At 50.1% G+C, this 17,149-nt stretch overlaps 3 protein-coding genes across 6 annotated transcripts in view; 1 reads left to right on the forward strand and 2 right to left on the reverse strand.

Annotated features, from left to right (window-relative positions):
* The window catches only part of LOC116948575 (anterior gradient protein 3-like), a 14,806-nt gene extending 12,213 nt beyond the window's left edge, over positions 1-2,593 (reverse strand). The window contains exon 1 of the mRNA XM_032965365.2: positions 2,163-2,593. The gene's annotated coding sequence lies outside the window, so the exon portion shown is untranslated. The remainder of the gene's footprint in view (positions 1-2,162) is intronic.
* Positions 1-4,860, forward strand: part of LOC116948574 (cytochrome b-245 light chain) — an 8,161-nt gene extending 3,301 nt beyond the window's left edge. For 2 of the 4 annotated variants that reach the window (XM_076071620.1, XM_032965362.2), the window contains exons 2-3: positions 1,862-1,947; positions 3,182-4,860. In XM_076071620.1, the coding sequence (XP_075927735.1) occupies positions 1,862-1,947; positions 3,182-3,748 (653 nt within the window). In that variant the 3' untranslated portion in view covers positions 3,749-4,860. Of the gene's footprint in view, positions 1-1,861; positions 1,948-1,968; positions 2,180-3,181 lie in introns of those variants that run through there. The other 2 variants (XM_032965363.2, XM_076071621.1) reach the window with 2 other exon arrangements.
* On the reverse strand, positions 4,780-16,951 carry GTF3C3 (general transcription factor IIIC subunit 3). Its single transcript, XM_032965349.2, has 18 exons — positions 16,410-16,951; positions 15,206-15,314; positions 14,262-14,431; positions 13,975-14,098; positions 13,269-13,460; positions 12,372-12,537; positions 11,219-11,366; positions 10,996-11,056; positions 10,305-10,405; positions 9,630-9,801; positions 8,562-8,761; positions 7,938-8,039; positions 7,626-7,755; positions 6,658-6,883; positions 6,337-6,527; positions 6,100-6,224; positions 5,495-5,647; positions 4,780-5,241 (listed from the first exon to the last, which is right to left on the reverse strand). The coding sequence occupies exons 1-18, from the start codon at positions 16,491-16,493 to the stop codon at positions 5,119-5,121; spliced, it is 2,577 nt and encodes an 858-aa protein (XP_032821240.1). The 5' UTR covers positions 16,494-16,951; the 3' UTR covers positions 4,780-5,118.
* Between the last annotated feature and the right edge of the window lie 198 nt (positions 16,952-17,149).

Consider the following 17,149-nt stretch of genomic DNA (forward strand, 5'->3'; position numbering starts at 1 on the left):
GGGAAACAATAAAATAATATAAAATTAAATTCTCACAACGTTTCGACTGCAACACAAGCATTCATCATCAGGTGTGAAAACCACAACAGGTGTGAAAACCACAACAAGAAAATGTTCTTGTTGTGGTTTTCACACCTGATGATGACTGCTTGTGTTGCAGTCGAAACGTCGTGAGAATTTTATTGTTTTATATTTTATTATTATTTCATTGTCACCCTTCTACGTGACTTAACCGAAAGAACCAAGAATATGAATCCCCGCAGTCACGAAAGCTTTAAATCAAAACAAACGCGGTCGTTTATTATTCTCGTTCACGTTGCTCCACAACTCGGACCGTTACTCTTCGTGCCCCCTATGCGTTCACACACTCTCACGTTGCTGATGATGATCATGTTACTTCTGCTGTGTCCTGGAGAATTCGCAGGGAATCTCTCCCAACGTGCGCGCGTTGCCTCCGCGTGGGATCGGGAACGCGATCACCGATTGATCGATCGCTCCAATGCGCCATCGCGAGTCATCGAACGCCTCGCTCGTGGCCCGCGTTGCGACACAGACACCGATATGGATCAAACCCCAAACGATATCGCCTCCGACGATATCGACTACTGTCGTTGGAATCGGTGCGAGCGAGAATCGATACCCGACTCGGAGTCGACTACAAGTCGCGTATCGGCGGCGAGTAACGGAGCGCATCCCCCCCCACCCCCTCGTGTCTCTCCCTGCCCCATCCGTGTCTACCCCCCCCCCCCCCGTGTCTACCTCTACCCCCCCCCCGTGCCTACCTCTACCCCCCACCTCCCTCTACCCCCCCATCTCCCTCTACCCCCCCACCTCCCCCTACCCCCCCACCTCACTCTACCCCCCACCTCCCTCTACCCCCCACCTCACTCTACCCCCCCCACCTCCCTCTACCCCCCCATCTCCCTCTACCCCCCCACCTCCCCCTACCCCCCCACCTCACTCTACCCCCCACCTCCCTCTACCCCCCACCTCACTCTACCCCCCCCCACCTCCCTCTACCCCCCCATCTCCCTCTACCCCCCCACCTCCCCCTACCCCCCCACCTCACTCTACCCCCCAAAATCTACCCCTACCCCCCCAATCTCCCCCTACCCCCCCAATCTACCCCTACCCCCCCAATCTACCCCTACCCCCCCACCCCCTCTACCCCCCCAATCTCCCTCTACCTCCCCCAATCTACCCCCACCTCCCTCTACTCCCCCCATCTCCCTCTACCCCCCCCAATCTCCCCCTACCCCCCCCCACCTCCCCCTACCCCCCCCAATCTCCCTCTACCCCCCCCCCAACCTACCCCCCCATCTCCCCCTACCCCCCCAATCTCCCCCTACCCCCCCCAATCTCCCCCTAACCCCCCCCCAATCTCCCCCTACCCCCCCCAATCTCCCCCTACCCCCCCACCTCCCCCTACCCCCCCCAATCTCCCCCTACCCCCCCCCCAACCTACCCCCCCACCTCCCCCTACCCCCCCCAATCTCCCCCTACCCCCCCCAATCTCCCCCTACCCCCCCAATCTCCCCCTACCCCCCCCATCTCCCCCTACCCCCCCCAATCTCCCCCTATCCCCCCCAATCTCCCCCTAACCCCCCCCAATCTCCCCCTACCCCCCCCCCCAATCTCCCCCTACCCCCCCACCTCCCCCTACCCCCCCCAATCTCCCCCTACCCCCCCCAACCTACCCCCCCCCAATCTCCCCCTACCCCCCCCACCTCCCCCTACCCCCCCCCAATCTCCCCCTACCCCCCCCACCTCCCCCTACCCCCCCCCCCTGTCGCCCCCATGGCCGCCGCTGCCACCACCGTCCCGGGCCCCGCTCCTCGGCGCCGCCGCCGCCGTCCTTGAGGCGGCCGCTGCTGCCGCCGCAGCCGCGGCCGCAGCGGCGAGGACATCTCCCCCCCTCCTCCTCCATCTCCATCATCATCATCACGAGTGAGCAGGAGGAGGCGGCGGCGGCGTCGGTCGCGAGGCCCGATGGGTTGGCGGTAGCTGTGGGGCGCGGTAGCGTGGCCGGCGACCCCGAGAGACGTCGGAGCCTCGCGCTCGGTCGGCTCCACGCGAGGACACGGTGACACGGTGCCACGCGGATACTCCGCCGCGAGGGAGACAAAGGCGGCTGGGCGCGGGGCTGGCCACACACCACGTACCGTGTTGGCCTTCGTAGGTGCTCACGGAACTTGCCCCCAACAGTCTGCTCCGGCTATACGGGGCGGGGGGGGCATCTTTGTCTTTTTTCCTGGTAGTGATGATGATGGTGGTGGAAGTGACGATAGTGATCGTTGATGGTTGTTGATAGTGGTAGGGATGCTGGGAGTGGCGGTGTTGACGGTAGTGGCGGTGAGGATGATGGTATTTGGCTGGTCGTGGATAGTGGTTATGGAAGCGATGCTGATGTTCAGATGGTCATTGGGATTGTGGGGTTAGCAAGCGATGATTGAGAGTTTTCTCGGATATTCACGAGACGGCGGTGATGTTGATTAAACGTGAACGTTCATTTGTTAGACTGAGCGCGGGGCAGAGTGAGAGTTGAGAGCTGTAATCCTGATTGCGTGCATCGCTTGGGGTGGGAGAGGAAGGGGGTCTACATTCCTTCCACTCGTTTTTGCAGGGCGACATTTAAACACTTCGCGCTATGCATCATCATGTGTCTTTGACGCGTCTCGATGACAACGACTGCTGCAGGAATGTCGCTTTGATTGTCGCGGTTCCGCGTGTTGTGCACCAGAGGGCAGTGCGGTAAACATCACGAAACCCGTCGTGAAGTATAAACTTAAAAAAACAATTTACACAAGGCCCACTGAGCTATATAGCTCTTTTTTCAGAAGCCGACCTCAACGGATATGGCTTATCATGATGAAATTTATAGCAGCCAGATACTGTACTCTAAACGCACGTTATAAATGTGGAGGGAAAAACCCAGAGAAAAATCCACGCGACCATGTGGAGAACATGAAAACTCTCAAATATACAGGCGGTCAGGGTCGGGATCGGTCCCCCGACCTCCTTCATACTAGGCGAGGCAGTTAACATCTCGCCCAAAAATGCTAATGTATGGTAAAAATAACCCGGACAACCTGAACGGTGTGGGGAGACCCTAATCCAGCAGTGGATTAATAATTCTCTCATCACCCCAGTGTCCCATATTGTTATCCCAATCTCCCTGCAGGCGCTTGGGAGGAGAGGCCTCGTCATGGGCGAGTGGGGGCCGTGGGCCAACGAACAGGCGCTCGCCTCGGGCCTCATCCTGGCGGCGGGGGGGCTGGTGGCGGTCGCGGGCCGCTTCAGCAGCTGGGGCCTCGCTGCCTACGCCGTCGCGGCCGGGGCCCTCGTCGTGCTGCTCGAGTACCCGCGCGGTCAGGCGGCCTCGGGCGGCACCGTGGAGCGCGACGGCCAGCGCTTGGTGACGGCGGCCGTGGCGGCCCTGGGCCCTCTGTCCAGGAGCTACTACGCGCGGGCCGCGCTGCACATGTCCCTGGCCGTGCCCGGAGGCCTGCTGCTGTCTACCGTGCTGGGGGCCATCTGCCTCGCTATCGCCAGCCTCGCCTACCTGGTGGCGGCCATAAAGGGCGAGGTGTGGAGGCCCGTCGGCAGCCGTGGAGTGGCAAGCTGGCGGGGGACGCTGAGGGAGCCGCCCGGAGCCCCTTCGCCCGTGGAGATGGGACAGCTCAACGAGACTGCGGTGGTCGTGCCTGCCCTGGTGCACGCCACGGCGCTAGATATCAGCTCCATGTAACACTATTCTATTTAGGCACCACCCTCCTTCCCACCGTTTCGCCGTTCTCTGCGGTGTTAGCATGTGACGTGTGAACAGGCGTGTGGGAATGATTTTGAATCTGGGGAGGCGAGAAGCCACGGGGGCGTCTTGTTAAATAGCCAAGGGGGGAACCTTGAGGTGGCACAGGAAATGGCTCGGCCCTCTGTACAAAAGTTGAAAGTGCACCACTGTGCCTCCCCCTGCTGCTGGTGTTCCCACACCTATGTTTTGCACAAGAATATGGATGAATCTGCATATTTTTTTAGGCAGATGAGTGTTGACGATAACTATTAACTGTGGATATCTTGCCCAGCTTAATCCAGTCTGATTTTATAAAGTATTTCTATAGCTATTATATAAACCAGTATGCAATTAGCAGTGTTCACTTTTTACATTTGCAAGCCACTGAACTGGCAAATTAGTCTGTTGTACTCAATACTGTAGTGCCTTTGTTATACCTGACAGCTTACCTTGCATTCATATTATATGATACTAGTTTATAAAGGGCTGTCACTTTGTTTTCAGTACACTTTGGTATTTTAAACTACAAGTGACAGTCAAATTATTAGACGACACTACCTGTGCTGTTCAGTTCCCTTTCTAGTGTTATCACTCCCCACATAAGCTAGCATATTTTTTTTTGCACCACTGAGCCTGCTGCACATGGTGTTAAGAACATGGGCATTTGTAAGCATTTAAATTACTGGCTATCCACCCAACCATCACGGTGCGTTCCTCATGGGCTTGCAGCTGTGTGGCCTGAGTGCAGCGCAAGGAGAGCGTTGCCTGGAAGGCACCAATAGCAGAGCAGAACCGCTGCTTGATGCGCTGGATAGCAGCACTCCATGCGGAGGCACACATGATGAAGCTGTAGCGGGATTAGCGAGGATTGTGCAAGACCCCAGTTTCTGTTGTCCATCACAGCTGTGTCTCAACTACCCTTGCCCTCATTGCCTGGGGTGAGTGGAACACACTGTCAGGGGTCTATAAAAATACTTTTGAGTGCTGCATGATATTAAAAGTGCTTTAATATGTACATCATGAAGTGGCTTGACCTATGCATTTACAATAAAGATTAATTATATAATGTATTGGGCTTAAATAGTGTGTCGTTGAAAATGCTTTGGAACTGTCAGATTTCTTGTAAAAGTACATTTTAATGCAGTAGAACCTATACGAGTTGTAATGTGAAAAAACAAAACATGCAGTTCAATATGGAGATTATTGGTAGAACTTATTCTCTGATGAGGAATAACCCAATACCAAAAGAAATGCAGAGAGTCCATGAATGGAGGGACTTGAGATGCTGCCAATGGAAAGGCACCAATCCCCCGGCAGGCAAATGTCCATCAAATTACAATATATTTGTGGATGGTAGCCCGGGCCATATCAGGGTTGCCGCTGCTCTGGTAGATCAAGGAGAGGTTGTATGCAGCCTCCCTCCTCAAGTCCAGCTGCTGTGGATCCATTCCCTGGAACGAGTACAACATTTTTAAAAACAGTCTTTTGTCAAATCATCGACTGGATGAAGGCTTCCCCATGCCATGTCGGCTTGTGGCTCCACTGCCTCCCCTCCAAGTTTACGATGGCAGATAAAAGCACCAAAGCTCATTCATGTATTTCTTGTAACGTTTTAATATTTCTCACGTGGCAAACGGATAAATGATGCCACCGTAAGCATGCCTTCAATGTTGCGAGCACATTGGAAATTCGTGCGTGGTTCACCTGGCACTGTGGGGGCGGGCAGGCGAGGGTCTGCTGGTAGTAGTGGATGGCGATGTGGGTGAGGCCCAGCTGATGGAGAGCACGGCCCACGTTGTAGTAGCTCTCCTGCCCATGGCCACGCAGCTCCAGGTACTGCATCAAGAAGGAAAACCCCTGCAAGTACAACACGCACATCCTCCCTGAGCAACGGCATAGGCTGTGCCGTTTGGGCAAGGAGCAATTCATTGATTAAAATAGGTCATTGTGCTTTGGACACAACACTAAATTGTGCTTGTGATAATCGATTATTCTTAATTAATGCAAACTGAAAAAAAAATTACACGGGCTAACGGTTGAAGCAAATTAAATGGGATAAATTAAAGAAAACAAATGAGTCCAAGACAAAAAACTATTGATTCTTGGATTAAAATGTGACAATAAATGGTGGCAATGTATTTATTTACAGGAAGTAAATCGATACATGGCTCGTTTCAATGCATCAGTAGTTTATGAATGTCAAGTCGTCTGCTCGGTTTGTATTGGGTGGCCTCCCGGTTGACTTTGAAAAAGTGAAACGTCACCTCGTAGTCAAGCTATGGCTGCAACAGCATGATGTGCATCATAACCTGAATGATGAGCGGATGCCTTTTGTTGGCGAACTTCTGAGATGCCATATGAACAAAGGTTAGGCCGATACACAGGCAGAACATGGGCTCCTTCGTGTTAGTCCTGTAGGCCTGAACATATTGCCCTGAAATGAGAAACATGACAACGTAATGGGCAAAAGACGCAGATTAAATCTCATCTCGAATACGTCATCTCGGCGCCTGTGCCTGACCTGCGCTGTCTGCATGAACACTCACCCAGTGCGTGTTTGAAGCTTCCGGCCACAAACGCGTTGTGCCCATTGAGAATACACAGCGGCAAGTTGTCTGGGTTCTTCAGCAAGAGGCGCAGGCAGAACCGATGGTGTCTGATGTCCTGGGAGTTTGCCGTTATCTGGTTGAAGATGTTCCAAAGCTGCGGCTTGTTTAAATTCTCCATGAGGATGATTCTACGAGTTAACAGGGTTATATTATTACAGTTTTCCGTCTTTGAAATCTAGGTTCATCATTAAAGATAACCAAGTCTAGTACCTGATGGCGCCATAATAACATTTTAATAACTGTGATGCGGTCACTAACCGAATGTAGTTGTACGCCTTGCGGAAGTTTTTGCTGAGGAACGCAGCGGAGAGGCCGAGGCTCTCGAGCTCCTTGCGCTTGGGCCGATCCTCGTAGAAGTAGTAGAACTCCAGGCCGGTGTTGCACAATAACTCGGCCTCGTCGTGGCGGCCCAGGTTGGCCAGCTCGCACACGGCCCTTTGCAGCAGGTCCCACCAGATCTCTCGGCCCAGCAGGCTGGCCTTCCCTGCCCGAACATGTGCCGCACGTTAAACGGGGGGATGAGAAAGGCTGGAGGACCTGAAGCTTGACGGTCAGTGGGTACAATAACAAGTCATAAAAGCGCACGTTTGCATCAATTATGTAACGCTTGCCAACACGCATTCGTCTTTGAAGTAGAAAACCTTTTACCCATGGCACGCCACGGGAATGGGAGTCGGATCAGTTGCGCAAAAGGGGCAGAGGGCAAGACGACCAGAAAAGGGAAGGGATGCCGAGACACAACTCCCCAAGACAGACATACAAAGAGGGCATTGCTCAAGATGAGCAGTAGAAAGAAAGAAGAAGCGTCAGGCAGGAAGGGGAAGAGAATAAATGACTGGGCTGAGATGTCAGAGATAAGACAGTGTTCAAATGGGAGGGAAGAGGGAGAAGGTGCAAGCAGAAGTGAGCTGCACAGAGCAGTGTCTGTGGGGAGAGGGCAGGGATTCAGTGGGGGTGGCCACGCATAAGTCAAGTCCGTTTCGAGAGACTTGAGCCGATTTAGATATATCCATGTAAATTCGCAGTGCCGAAACCGATGGAGCAAAATGCTGCATCTATATCTTGCAAACAGTCCATTTCCTTCGTTTTGCATCTCCAAATTTAGGTTAACCCATTTGATCAATTTGGCCGGTTTTCTTATCATTACAGTAACGCCCCAGGGTTAGAAGGAACAGACAAGGCAGACCTAATGCGGTCACGCATTGAACCTAAATTGAAAACTCCACCTTGCATGTTGTCCAGCACAGAGCTGGTGCCCTTCTTAGGCGTCTCGTCGGACCTCTTCAACAGGTAGAGGTGCCGGGCGCCATCCTTGGTGCTGGACACCACAGACACCTGCGACCTGACCATGGCCCCCTTCCAGCCATCGCAGAGCCACAACACCGCACAGGTTCAACAATCCCTCCGAGTAAACATAGATGTGCTCTCTGTAACGAGATACTTCCTCCAAAGGAACTTTGCATTGTGTTGCATGAAATCGCTAATCTTGGGGAATACTAAATGTAATGTCATTAAGGTGAACGGATGGTTATCGGTACCTTCAAGAGCATCGAGAGTAACATGAGGTGTGTGTCCACACAGTCGGCCATTTTCCGTTGAGAAAATAGCAGAATAGATCGGTGCAGCAACAACTGGATTTCCTGAAAATACAAGAAATGCACGCTTTATTAGGAAAAACATCCTTAATTAAAAAAAACTTTTTTTTACGTCAGAGCTGATCATTATTTATATTTGTAGTGCTATGAAGGCCACTGCTCGAACCGTAACCTGTTGTATACTTTTCCTTTTTAAGGCAGTGTTGTTGACGAATGTGTTGAATCATGTGATTATATGTATTATGTAGGAGGGGGAGAACACAAAACTAAACACAAAAAGCAGTTAATGCTGAGCTTGTGCAGCACTTCCATTGCAAACACCAAATAATAAGTTTCATTATTTACCTGTTGGGTTATTTATATTATTTGCAGTAGCTCAACAAATATACATACAACATTCACGGGCAAATTAGATTATATGGCCTGGGGTAGCGCTGCATGGCCATGGTTGTGATCTGGTGAAGTCCTTCTTTAGCGTTTCACTGCATCTTCTCAGCATTGTCACAGCGCCTTAGTGTGTCCTGGGCTCTGCTAGTGGCTCGAGAGGTTCTGCTAGTCCGGACAGACCTGTTTTGCGGTGTCCTCGCAGTCGGACAGCTCGTCGGTGTGTGGGGCGTTGAGGGCCTCCAACGCCTTCTCGGGCTGGCCCAGCTGCTGCTGCAGCGCGGACAGAGACATCCGGGCTCCCAGGTGCATGGGGGCAAGCGCCACCACCTGGTTGTAGCTCTCGGCAGCTCGCTGCGTCAGGCCCAATGCATTCAGGCACTCTGCGCAGGTGGCACGGGGAAGGATAGAACGGAATGCCGTCGATATGACAAAAAATAACTATCCACAGCACAATTCACATAGTGTGAAATAAAAGTGCGCGTATAATGTTATTTGGCCATTCCCTTAATGTTAGATGAATGCCTCTTTGAAAGAATGAGGCATTCATCGCAATGACTTGAACTCTGTAGAGCATAACTTTAAATCAGTGAAATTGGAGTGAGTGCAGGATCCTGAACTTGAAATTCTGCATTTGATATTGTATTTTTACCATATCCAATATCTGTACCTTTGGAACATATCGAATTGTGTTAAAACAAATTAAGCATTAGACGTGATTTATATCAACATTACAAAACACTTAAGCACAAAATTACATGTAAAAAAATATCCTTTTGTGGTATCTCGTGTATTAAATTGTTCTACTATCTGTACAGCATGTTAAGGTATAGCGGCATTTACACACAACCTAAATAATTACAGTTTTGTATTACTGCAGCGACCATGCAGCACCTTTCACGATAACTCTCCTGAAGGACAACTCTAGCATTGGCAAAACTGACTGTGAAAATGATGAATGAGCGTTACGTGTTGGCGTGATGGGAGACAGACAGCAGCGGCGAGTCTGGCACTGGTGAAACTGACTGGCAATGGTGAAACTGACGGTGAAAATCATGAATGGGCGTCACGCTCCGGTGTGACGGAGCCAGACAGCGGCGGCGATTCTGGCATTGGTGAAACTAATGGTGAAAATCATGAATGGGGGTCACGTGCCGGCGTGACGGAGACAGACGGAAGTGGCGGCGAATCTGGCATTGATGAAACTGACGGTGAAAATCATGAACGGGGGGGGGGGGGGGGGTCACATGCCGGCATGACGGAGCCAGACGGCGGCGAGGTTGTATCGCTCGGAGCAGACAAGGGAGGCGAGCAGCGGCAGGGCCGAGTTGTACTCTCCGACCTCCAGGAAGGACTCGGCTACGTCCAGGTAGAGATCGCCCATGTCCTCGGGGTTTTGCTCCATCAGCCAGGAAACCAGCGTCTGTGACAAAACCACCCACGCCACGCGCGACCGTGCCCACGGCGGATACGTACGCATCCACAGAGGAGGTGAGACTAAATGAAATCGCCCTGAATACACCAAATCTCGCCAGAGCTCGGAAGCTAAGTAGGGTTGAACCTGAAAAGTGACCGCCTTGCCTTAAACAGGAGTTATGGGCAATAGAGAACAGTGCAGCAAATATTATTTGTTGTAATATGCTGCCAACGTCTATGCTCCCCACTGTTAACCAATGCGCACAGATCATCCAGCAGTGGATAAGGGCTGCACATGTACATAAAGGTGGTCTGGTTTTATGTTATGGCTCTAGACTGAGATTTTACTATTGTGTTATTGTTTAGAAAATAACAAAAATTAAGACCTTCAAACATCGAATGATATCGGCTGTCACGTTGATTTTAATTTGGAGTTCAACTACATTTCTTTATAAGATTTGTTCACTACTACAGTAAATACAATTGCAAGTAGGAGGGTGTTCCGCTTACCTTAACTGGACCCATAATCTTCAGGTGAATGAGGCACACCATTAGTTTTGCCTTCACATCTACGGGGATGTTTTCTGGAATTGTGCACGACTTTATCTCTCCTGGAGACACACACAGCGGAGTCGCCACTTAGCCACTGACACCACACTCACACGTGCAGCAGGTATGTATGTTGAATTTCTTTCGCACCATATGCAGCCAACCGTCCTAATCGGAAGTGTCGAAAATATCTAAGGTGCGGGGAGCTTATCGGACACATCAGCAGTTAACACATAGAATGAGAATAAAATAATAAATTGATAAAATAAAATAACACAATAATATTCTCACGACGTTTCGGCCACAACACAAGCGGCCTTCATCAGGTGAAGGGGCGAGACTGTCTGGTAGGACAGCGCTGGAGTGAAAGAGCCACATTCAGATCACGGCCTTTAAGCCTCAAATTTCAGGCTTAAAGGCCGTGATCTGAACGTGGCTCTTTCACTCCAGCGCTGTCCTACCAGACAGTCTCGCCCCTTCACCTGATGAAGGCCGCTTGTGTTGTGGCCGAAACGTCGTGAGAATATTATTGTTATTTTATTTTATAAATTTATTATTTTATTCTCATTCTACGTGACTTTACCGAAAGAACCAAAGAAGATGAATCATTGCAGTCACGAAAGCTTTAAATCGAAAGTTAACACATATTTACCTGCTTCAGCCTCTCCTTCCTTTTCCTCTTCCAGGTTGATTTTTGCAAATTTTGTTATTACCTGCACCACACATTGAAACAATATAATACAGGTGTTAACGATTAAATCCATGAAAATAACTGCATTGTCAACAAGTCCAACCTGTACATCAATGCTACTGGTGGTATGACAGCAGGCAGCTTGTCCCTGTGTCTGAGCAGTGTGACAGGGTGGCAGCCGCACCTGCAATGCCTTCTCAAACTGCTTGCTGACAATGTACAGCTCAGCCGTCATGTGCAGATCCTCCATGGTGACCAGGTTCGGGTGCTTGAGCAGAGCATCTTCCATCAGACCAATGGCACCAGCCACGTCCTTGCTCTCGTAGTAACTCCTAATGGAGCCGCACAGTCCCGTGTAACAAGTTCGTGTGAAGCCTGGGACCAATCACTGAGCTCACGTTATTAAGGATGCCGACAGAATTCAGGAGACGTGGTACTGGGAAACTAAGAATCAATACTTCAAGTGGTTGTCCCTGAAAACTAGCATTTTAATATTCTCCCATGGAAACACATTTGTAACCGGTCAGGTGGCTCAGCAGAAGAGTGAGTTACTCTCATAATCAGAATGTTGTGAGTTCGAATCCTGCTTGGGTGCTGAAAACCCATCATTCCCCTGGAGTCCATAAAATGAATACCACTTTGTGGGGAAGTCAATAATGGTTGTCCGATGGATAGACTCACCCACGATAGTAATGTGTAAATTCAACCACTGGCTCATGGCTGTAAACAGGAGATGGACACTGCCTCAATGCTCATTAAAGCAGGAAATCACTTTGACTTCAGACGTGTAACACATGCATTGGTAACTACACCAGGAAAAGCACATCAGTAAAGAGTCAGAGTTTACTTGACCGGGTGTGAACTTGAGGCTACTGCATGGGCTATTTTGCAAAGCGAACCTGGATGCGATGGCCATGGAATTCAAATGGAGAGATAACACAAGCAGCCATGTATTTCAAGTGATCGTAAACATATATGCAATGTACAACAATGCACATTATAACTAACAATAACCGCCATTCGCCACTAAGTGGTGGTGACATTACCAAGGCACCTGTGCCAGGCTATGTGCACTTTAAGGCCACTAAAGTGTTGAATACCCGCTGGCAGGTGGTCACGGGCTAGACCCAGGTGCCAATCAATGGTTGATTGACTGAGAAACGAACAACTGCAACTAACAATGGCAATAAGTACGACAGCCAATGGATTGCAGTGGATGGGCAGTTACGAGAGCTGAATGAAGTTAATGGATGAATGCAAAACAAAACAAATCCGCAAGAGCAAAAAACGTTCCAGGGTGAGGATCGAGTGACAGCGAGCTTGACTGTGCCCCTCACTTGGCCATGTCGCGGGTGATCTGCATGAAGTGGTCGCCCTCGGATTCCGGCAGCAGTGCCAGGATGCGCCGGTAGCCATCCATGGCCTGCTTGTGCTCTCCCAGCTGCTCGTAGAGGTTGGATCGCTCCCACAGATACTGAGTGTTGCTCGGCGAATACTTGATGGCTGCCAGGAAAGAAAACGAAATGACGTCTCGAGTTAGTTATGTTTATAATGTTTGTTGCAAAGAAGACTAGTATGTATTACATTATCTGTAAAACTATAAACATTTCTTTTAAATATAAATTGTTTTTATTTTAACAGGTAAGGCCTATTGAGCTATACAGTTCTTTTTCAGAAGCCACTTGGCCCACAACTGATAGCTCAACAAAGTGGCTTATAAAGTGGAAATTTATAGCAGCCAAATGCTATAAATGCATGTTGATTCTAAAAGTGGAGCGAAAAACCGGGGGAACCTGAGAAAAATGCACACATCCAGAGAGAATATGCAAACTCAAAATATAGAGGCGTCAGGGTCGGGATCAAACCCACAACCTCTTGCATACCAGGCAAAGGAGTTAACATCTCGCCACCGAAATGTTATCTGGACTAAAGGTTATAGATGAGCACGGTGGTGCACAGCTGTAAAATATCACGTTGGAAGTAAGATTGAGTGGATCATGGATAGAATGACCAAACATTTCCATGCAAGGCCCTGATGACACAGTGTCTTAAGACGCAATGAGGCACTTCTAGATACATTCATTTCACGTAGTCACTGCTGGATGAAGGTCTCTCCACACCTTGTCGGGTTTTGGGGAAGTGTTTGACCAAATCCTGGCCAGCGAGGGAAAGTTAAGACTGACAAAATTGTGTAAATGAATTAATCGCATTATATTAAGGTTTGCATTCCCCACCTTTGGTGTAACAGAAAATGGCTTGCTTGATGTTGTCCTGCTCCAAGGAGAGCTCGGCGAGTTTGACCCATTCCTCGGGGTCGCTGGGGTTCAGGTAGGCGGCGATGAGGCCAAACTGCAGAGACTTCTCCATGTCCCCACAGTCCTCGTACAACATGGCCAGCGTGGAGAAGGGCTCATGGGCCAATGGAGCTGCCACACACACAGAGACACGATGATTAAATGGTTTATCAGAATCATTATTCATGTGGCGATGCAATGCCTGCAGCCATTAATCGTCAAGCACTGAAAGATTGATCGTGGGAAGATAAAAGATTTTGATAATAGAGCAATAGATTACAATACTTTCTCATTATTCACTTTCCCCAACTAGAATTGTTGTTGACTCCCTGCTGCTGTTCAGGTCGAGGCTCAAGACTTTCCTTTTTTCACTCTGTCTATGACTGACCACCTCTCTTTATTAAATAAATATGCCCACTGTCTCTGTACAGCATCTTGAAATACAGTTGAATTTAGGCACAACGTAAATCCAAATTGTATTGTATTATCGCACCATTAATTACAAAAACACACGACTGTTTTAATCTGATGCTTGCACAGACGTCTGCTCTTACAGCACTGGATGGATAACCTTTCTTACAGAGGTTCGAGTGTCTCTGCGGTGAAACAAACCATCCTATGTGTCCACAATTAACGAACCACATACCTTGCCGAATAATTTCCATGCACATTTTGATGGTTTCCTCGTGTTCGCCACGTGCAAAGCGAATATTTGCCTCCCCCATCAAGCCTCGCAGTGCCTTTGGGAGTTTGCTCCGTGGAAGTCTTTCCTATTCAGGAAAAAAAGTATAACTTTAGCATTACCTATAGTATCCAGCAGTAACAATTACAAACATTTATTTAAAACACAACTATCCCCTATGGATAAACTCTGAGCACAGGCGAGCTCACATTGTAAATGCAAAGGCTTTCTCTCGCTCGTTTAAAACAAACCTTTTGCAAACGTTTGTGCTCCCTCTGCAGCTCCATCTCGAGAGCAAATACATCTCCTGTCTCGAGGTCTTCGTTGTCTGCAACCTCCTCCTCGCTCCCCGTCACACGGTTCTCCATCATCAGGTCAAAGGCCCTCTGCACCTTCTTACTGACGCCATCTGCAGTCTCGTCTATTGCGACATCGGATAGCGCTCGCAGCTCAACAACGATCAGCATAACGGCGCAGCTGCAGTTTAATTTATGAACATTTATCATTCAATACACAAGACTACGACAATCTACCAAAGACATTACATCACTTAAGAATAATTCTGCATGGGATTAAAGTGTCTCATTGTTTTACCGATTAATCTTCATATGCTGTATACTAATGTATACACATACATCAGAATCAGAATATTTATTTATACAGCATGGGTGTTTACAGCACAAGAGTGCTCACAAAAGGACAGTACGACAGAGTTCAACCGCTATGTCTCATGCATCATTTCCACCGATGCTGGACACCGTTTTCGTGGAATTTTAAATGTGATACAGGCAGTGAACTTGGCAGGGCAACACTCTGTGGATGAGTTCCAGGTGCTGTGGTTGGGATGTCAGTGACGGGGGTAAATGTCCACTCTAGACCCCTGTGTGCACGTCGTCAGCACTTTGCACCATGGCAGCCACGCATGAAGTGTTTTGTCCATGACCCCTTCAAATAGATTCAGGGCTTAATTTCTCAATACGTTCTGGCTTGCCGGTTGACCAGATTCGGCACGTGACAAGGATCCACAGTCATAGCGGAAGGTATACTGGATGTTGTGTGCCACACGTGGAAATATTTTCTGCTTTGCCAACCTGCTCAGAACGGGTTGAAATTAAGCCCTGTAAAGATACGAAGGCACACTGCCGGAGTGCTGGCACCCGGCCTCCCCAGCTCCCTTGCACGGCTCCACCCTTACCTGACGACCCATCAGAGTCCGAGGGCTTGCGTGACACGACAACCTCCTGTGGACGAGCCTGACTTGAGCAGCCAGGCCGCTGCTCATCATCTTCTCCTCCCACCAAGCCCTGCCGGGGCCCACAAGACAGCCTTCAACACGCATGCCTCTATGCAAGGCCATAATGCAGCTGCTCTCTTTAGACGCCTATAGTCACGGCTGCGGTGTGCGCACGTGCGTATTCGGTAGCGCAGTGACATGTTTTATATACGTGCAGGCTGTTTATATGGATTACAATACCACGAAAGACACAGCACCGAGGCCACGTGTAGCTAAGGTGAATGTCGCATGGCCCCGTGGTTACGTCGTCCACTCGCACAACGTCGACATTCATATTTATTTTTACGGTGTAGCTGGTGCTCTGTGTAAAAGTCACGTGTAAAAGCATTCGCAAACGAAATAAGGTGCTCCTTAAACATCAACGCACTGCCTTCTCGGAGCGTAATCATCACTGCAACGTGTGACTGTCCCAATGGACAAAGCATCCTCCAGACCATTCAAACTCTTCTTCCTCTAACGCCTCCACCAGTTGCAAGCAGGGTAACTCAAACAAGGACTTTCCAGAGTCCTTGAATGGGAATTGTATTAAGGTTTTTGCTTTACATTTGGATCGGTGCCACAGTGGTTCGCACACTGCACTCTGAACCTGGCGTCCTGAGTGCCGAGATCCAAGCCAGGGCAAACATCGCTCCCAACTCATTTCCTTTGGACGCGTCTGCCACGGGGTTGGAGATAAAATTAGCTCGTGTGCAGGTGCCGTGTTAACTATTATTACATGGAATGGTTTTTTTCATGTGTACAAGTAATTTGATATGTATTGAATTGGCTAGGCCCGGCGTATTGAACTGGGACTCGCTGGCTCGCCTGATGTGCAGGAGGTCGTGGGTTCAATCTCTATCCTGGCTCCTGTACATTTGGAGTGTGCATGTTCTCCTTGTGGTCGCGTGGATTTTTTTTTCCTCTCTCCGGGTCCCTCCGGTTTTTTCCCCTATCCACATTTAAAATCACCACGCCGTTTAGATTATTTGGCTGCTATACATATCCACATACGCCACTTTCTTTGACTATATCATATCATTTGTAATCGCCAGGTCGCTTCTGAGAATGACCTATACAGTAACAACAACAACAAAAAAGAGTGAACATTTGTAGTGGCACTCATTACCGCGTCTCCGTGCAGACTCTCGAACTCCTCGAACGAGATTCTCCCCTCCAGGTACTGCGTGAGCCGCGCGCTGAAGTCGCCCATGGCGAGAGAGCGACCCCGGCCTCTTCCCGGGGCTCAGGAACGCGGTGTGCTACTTGCCCGCGAGTGCCCCTAACAGGGCCTGGCCAGCGGGCAACATCCGCCTCAATGAACACGACACTTTTAGACGTTCAACCTCCGGTCACCTTTTTGAAGGAAAAAAACAAAAACTCTCTCTCGTCTAGTCGATCGCACGAGGCTCTCTCGCCTCGGTCAGCAAGCGGATCTCCCCCGCTCAAGCATCACGCCCCGCAACTTCGGGAGGTTTTGCAACAAGCCTGCGAGCACGCCGCAAATTGCGGCGCTTTACGCACCACGCCGCTCGTTTCAGGCTGAGCCCACCTAGACGGGAGCCGGCACGCGGACACGCGGCAGCGGAGTCCACGCCCAGCTCCTCTCGTCCAATCAAATCCCTCGATCGAGCCCCCCGGGGGTCCGATGTCATCGGGCAGCGACCGCGGGTGCCAAGGCGGTTGCCATGGAGACAAAACATGGCGGCTTTTCAGCGAAGGCGCGCACGCGCTTGTGACGACGTTCGCGTGACCGCCTACAAATCCCCCGAGACCCCCCCCCCAACCCGTGTTGGACGATCCCACTGCGCGCGAGACGCGTAGGGTAACTACCGGGAGAGTCTACTTCTGCCCCCCCCACACTGCTCA

Source organism: Petromyzon marinus, chromosome 34 (assembly GCF_048934315.1).
Source record: "Petromyzon marinus isolate PM22_M1 ecotype Great Lakes invasive population chromosome 34, UKy_Petmar_22M1.pri1.0, whole genome shotgun sequence".
Taxonomy (NCBI): domain Eukaryota; kingdom Metazoa; phylum Chordata; class Hyperoartia; order Petromyzontiformes; family Petromyzontidae; genus Petromyzon; species Petromyzon marinus.

Excerpts from the sequence above, each read along its gene's own strand:
- GTF3C3 (XM_032965349.2), bottom strand. The coding sequence starts at position 16,493 with ATGGGCGACTTCAGCGCGCGGCTCACGCAGTACCTGGAGGGGAGAATC. Across the intron at positions 15,315-16,409 it reads AGAGTCTGCACGGAGACGCG|GGCTTGGTGGGAGGAGAAGA; the intron begins GTAATGAGTGCC and ends GGGCCCCGGCAG. Across the intron at positions 5,242-5,494 it reads GCCCGCCCCCACAGTGCCAG|GGAATGGATCCACAGCAGCT; the intron begins GTGAACCACGCA and ends TACTCGTTCCAG.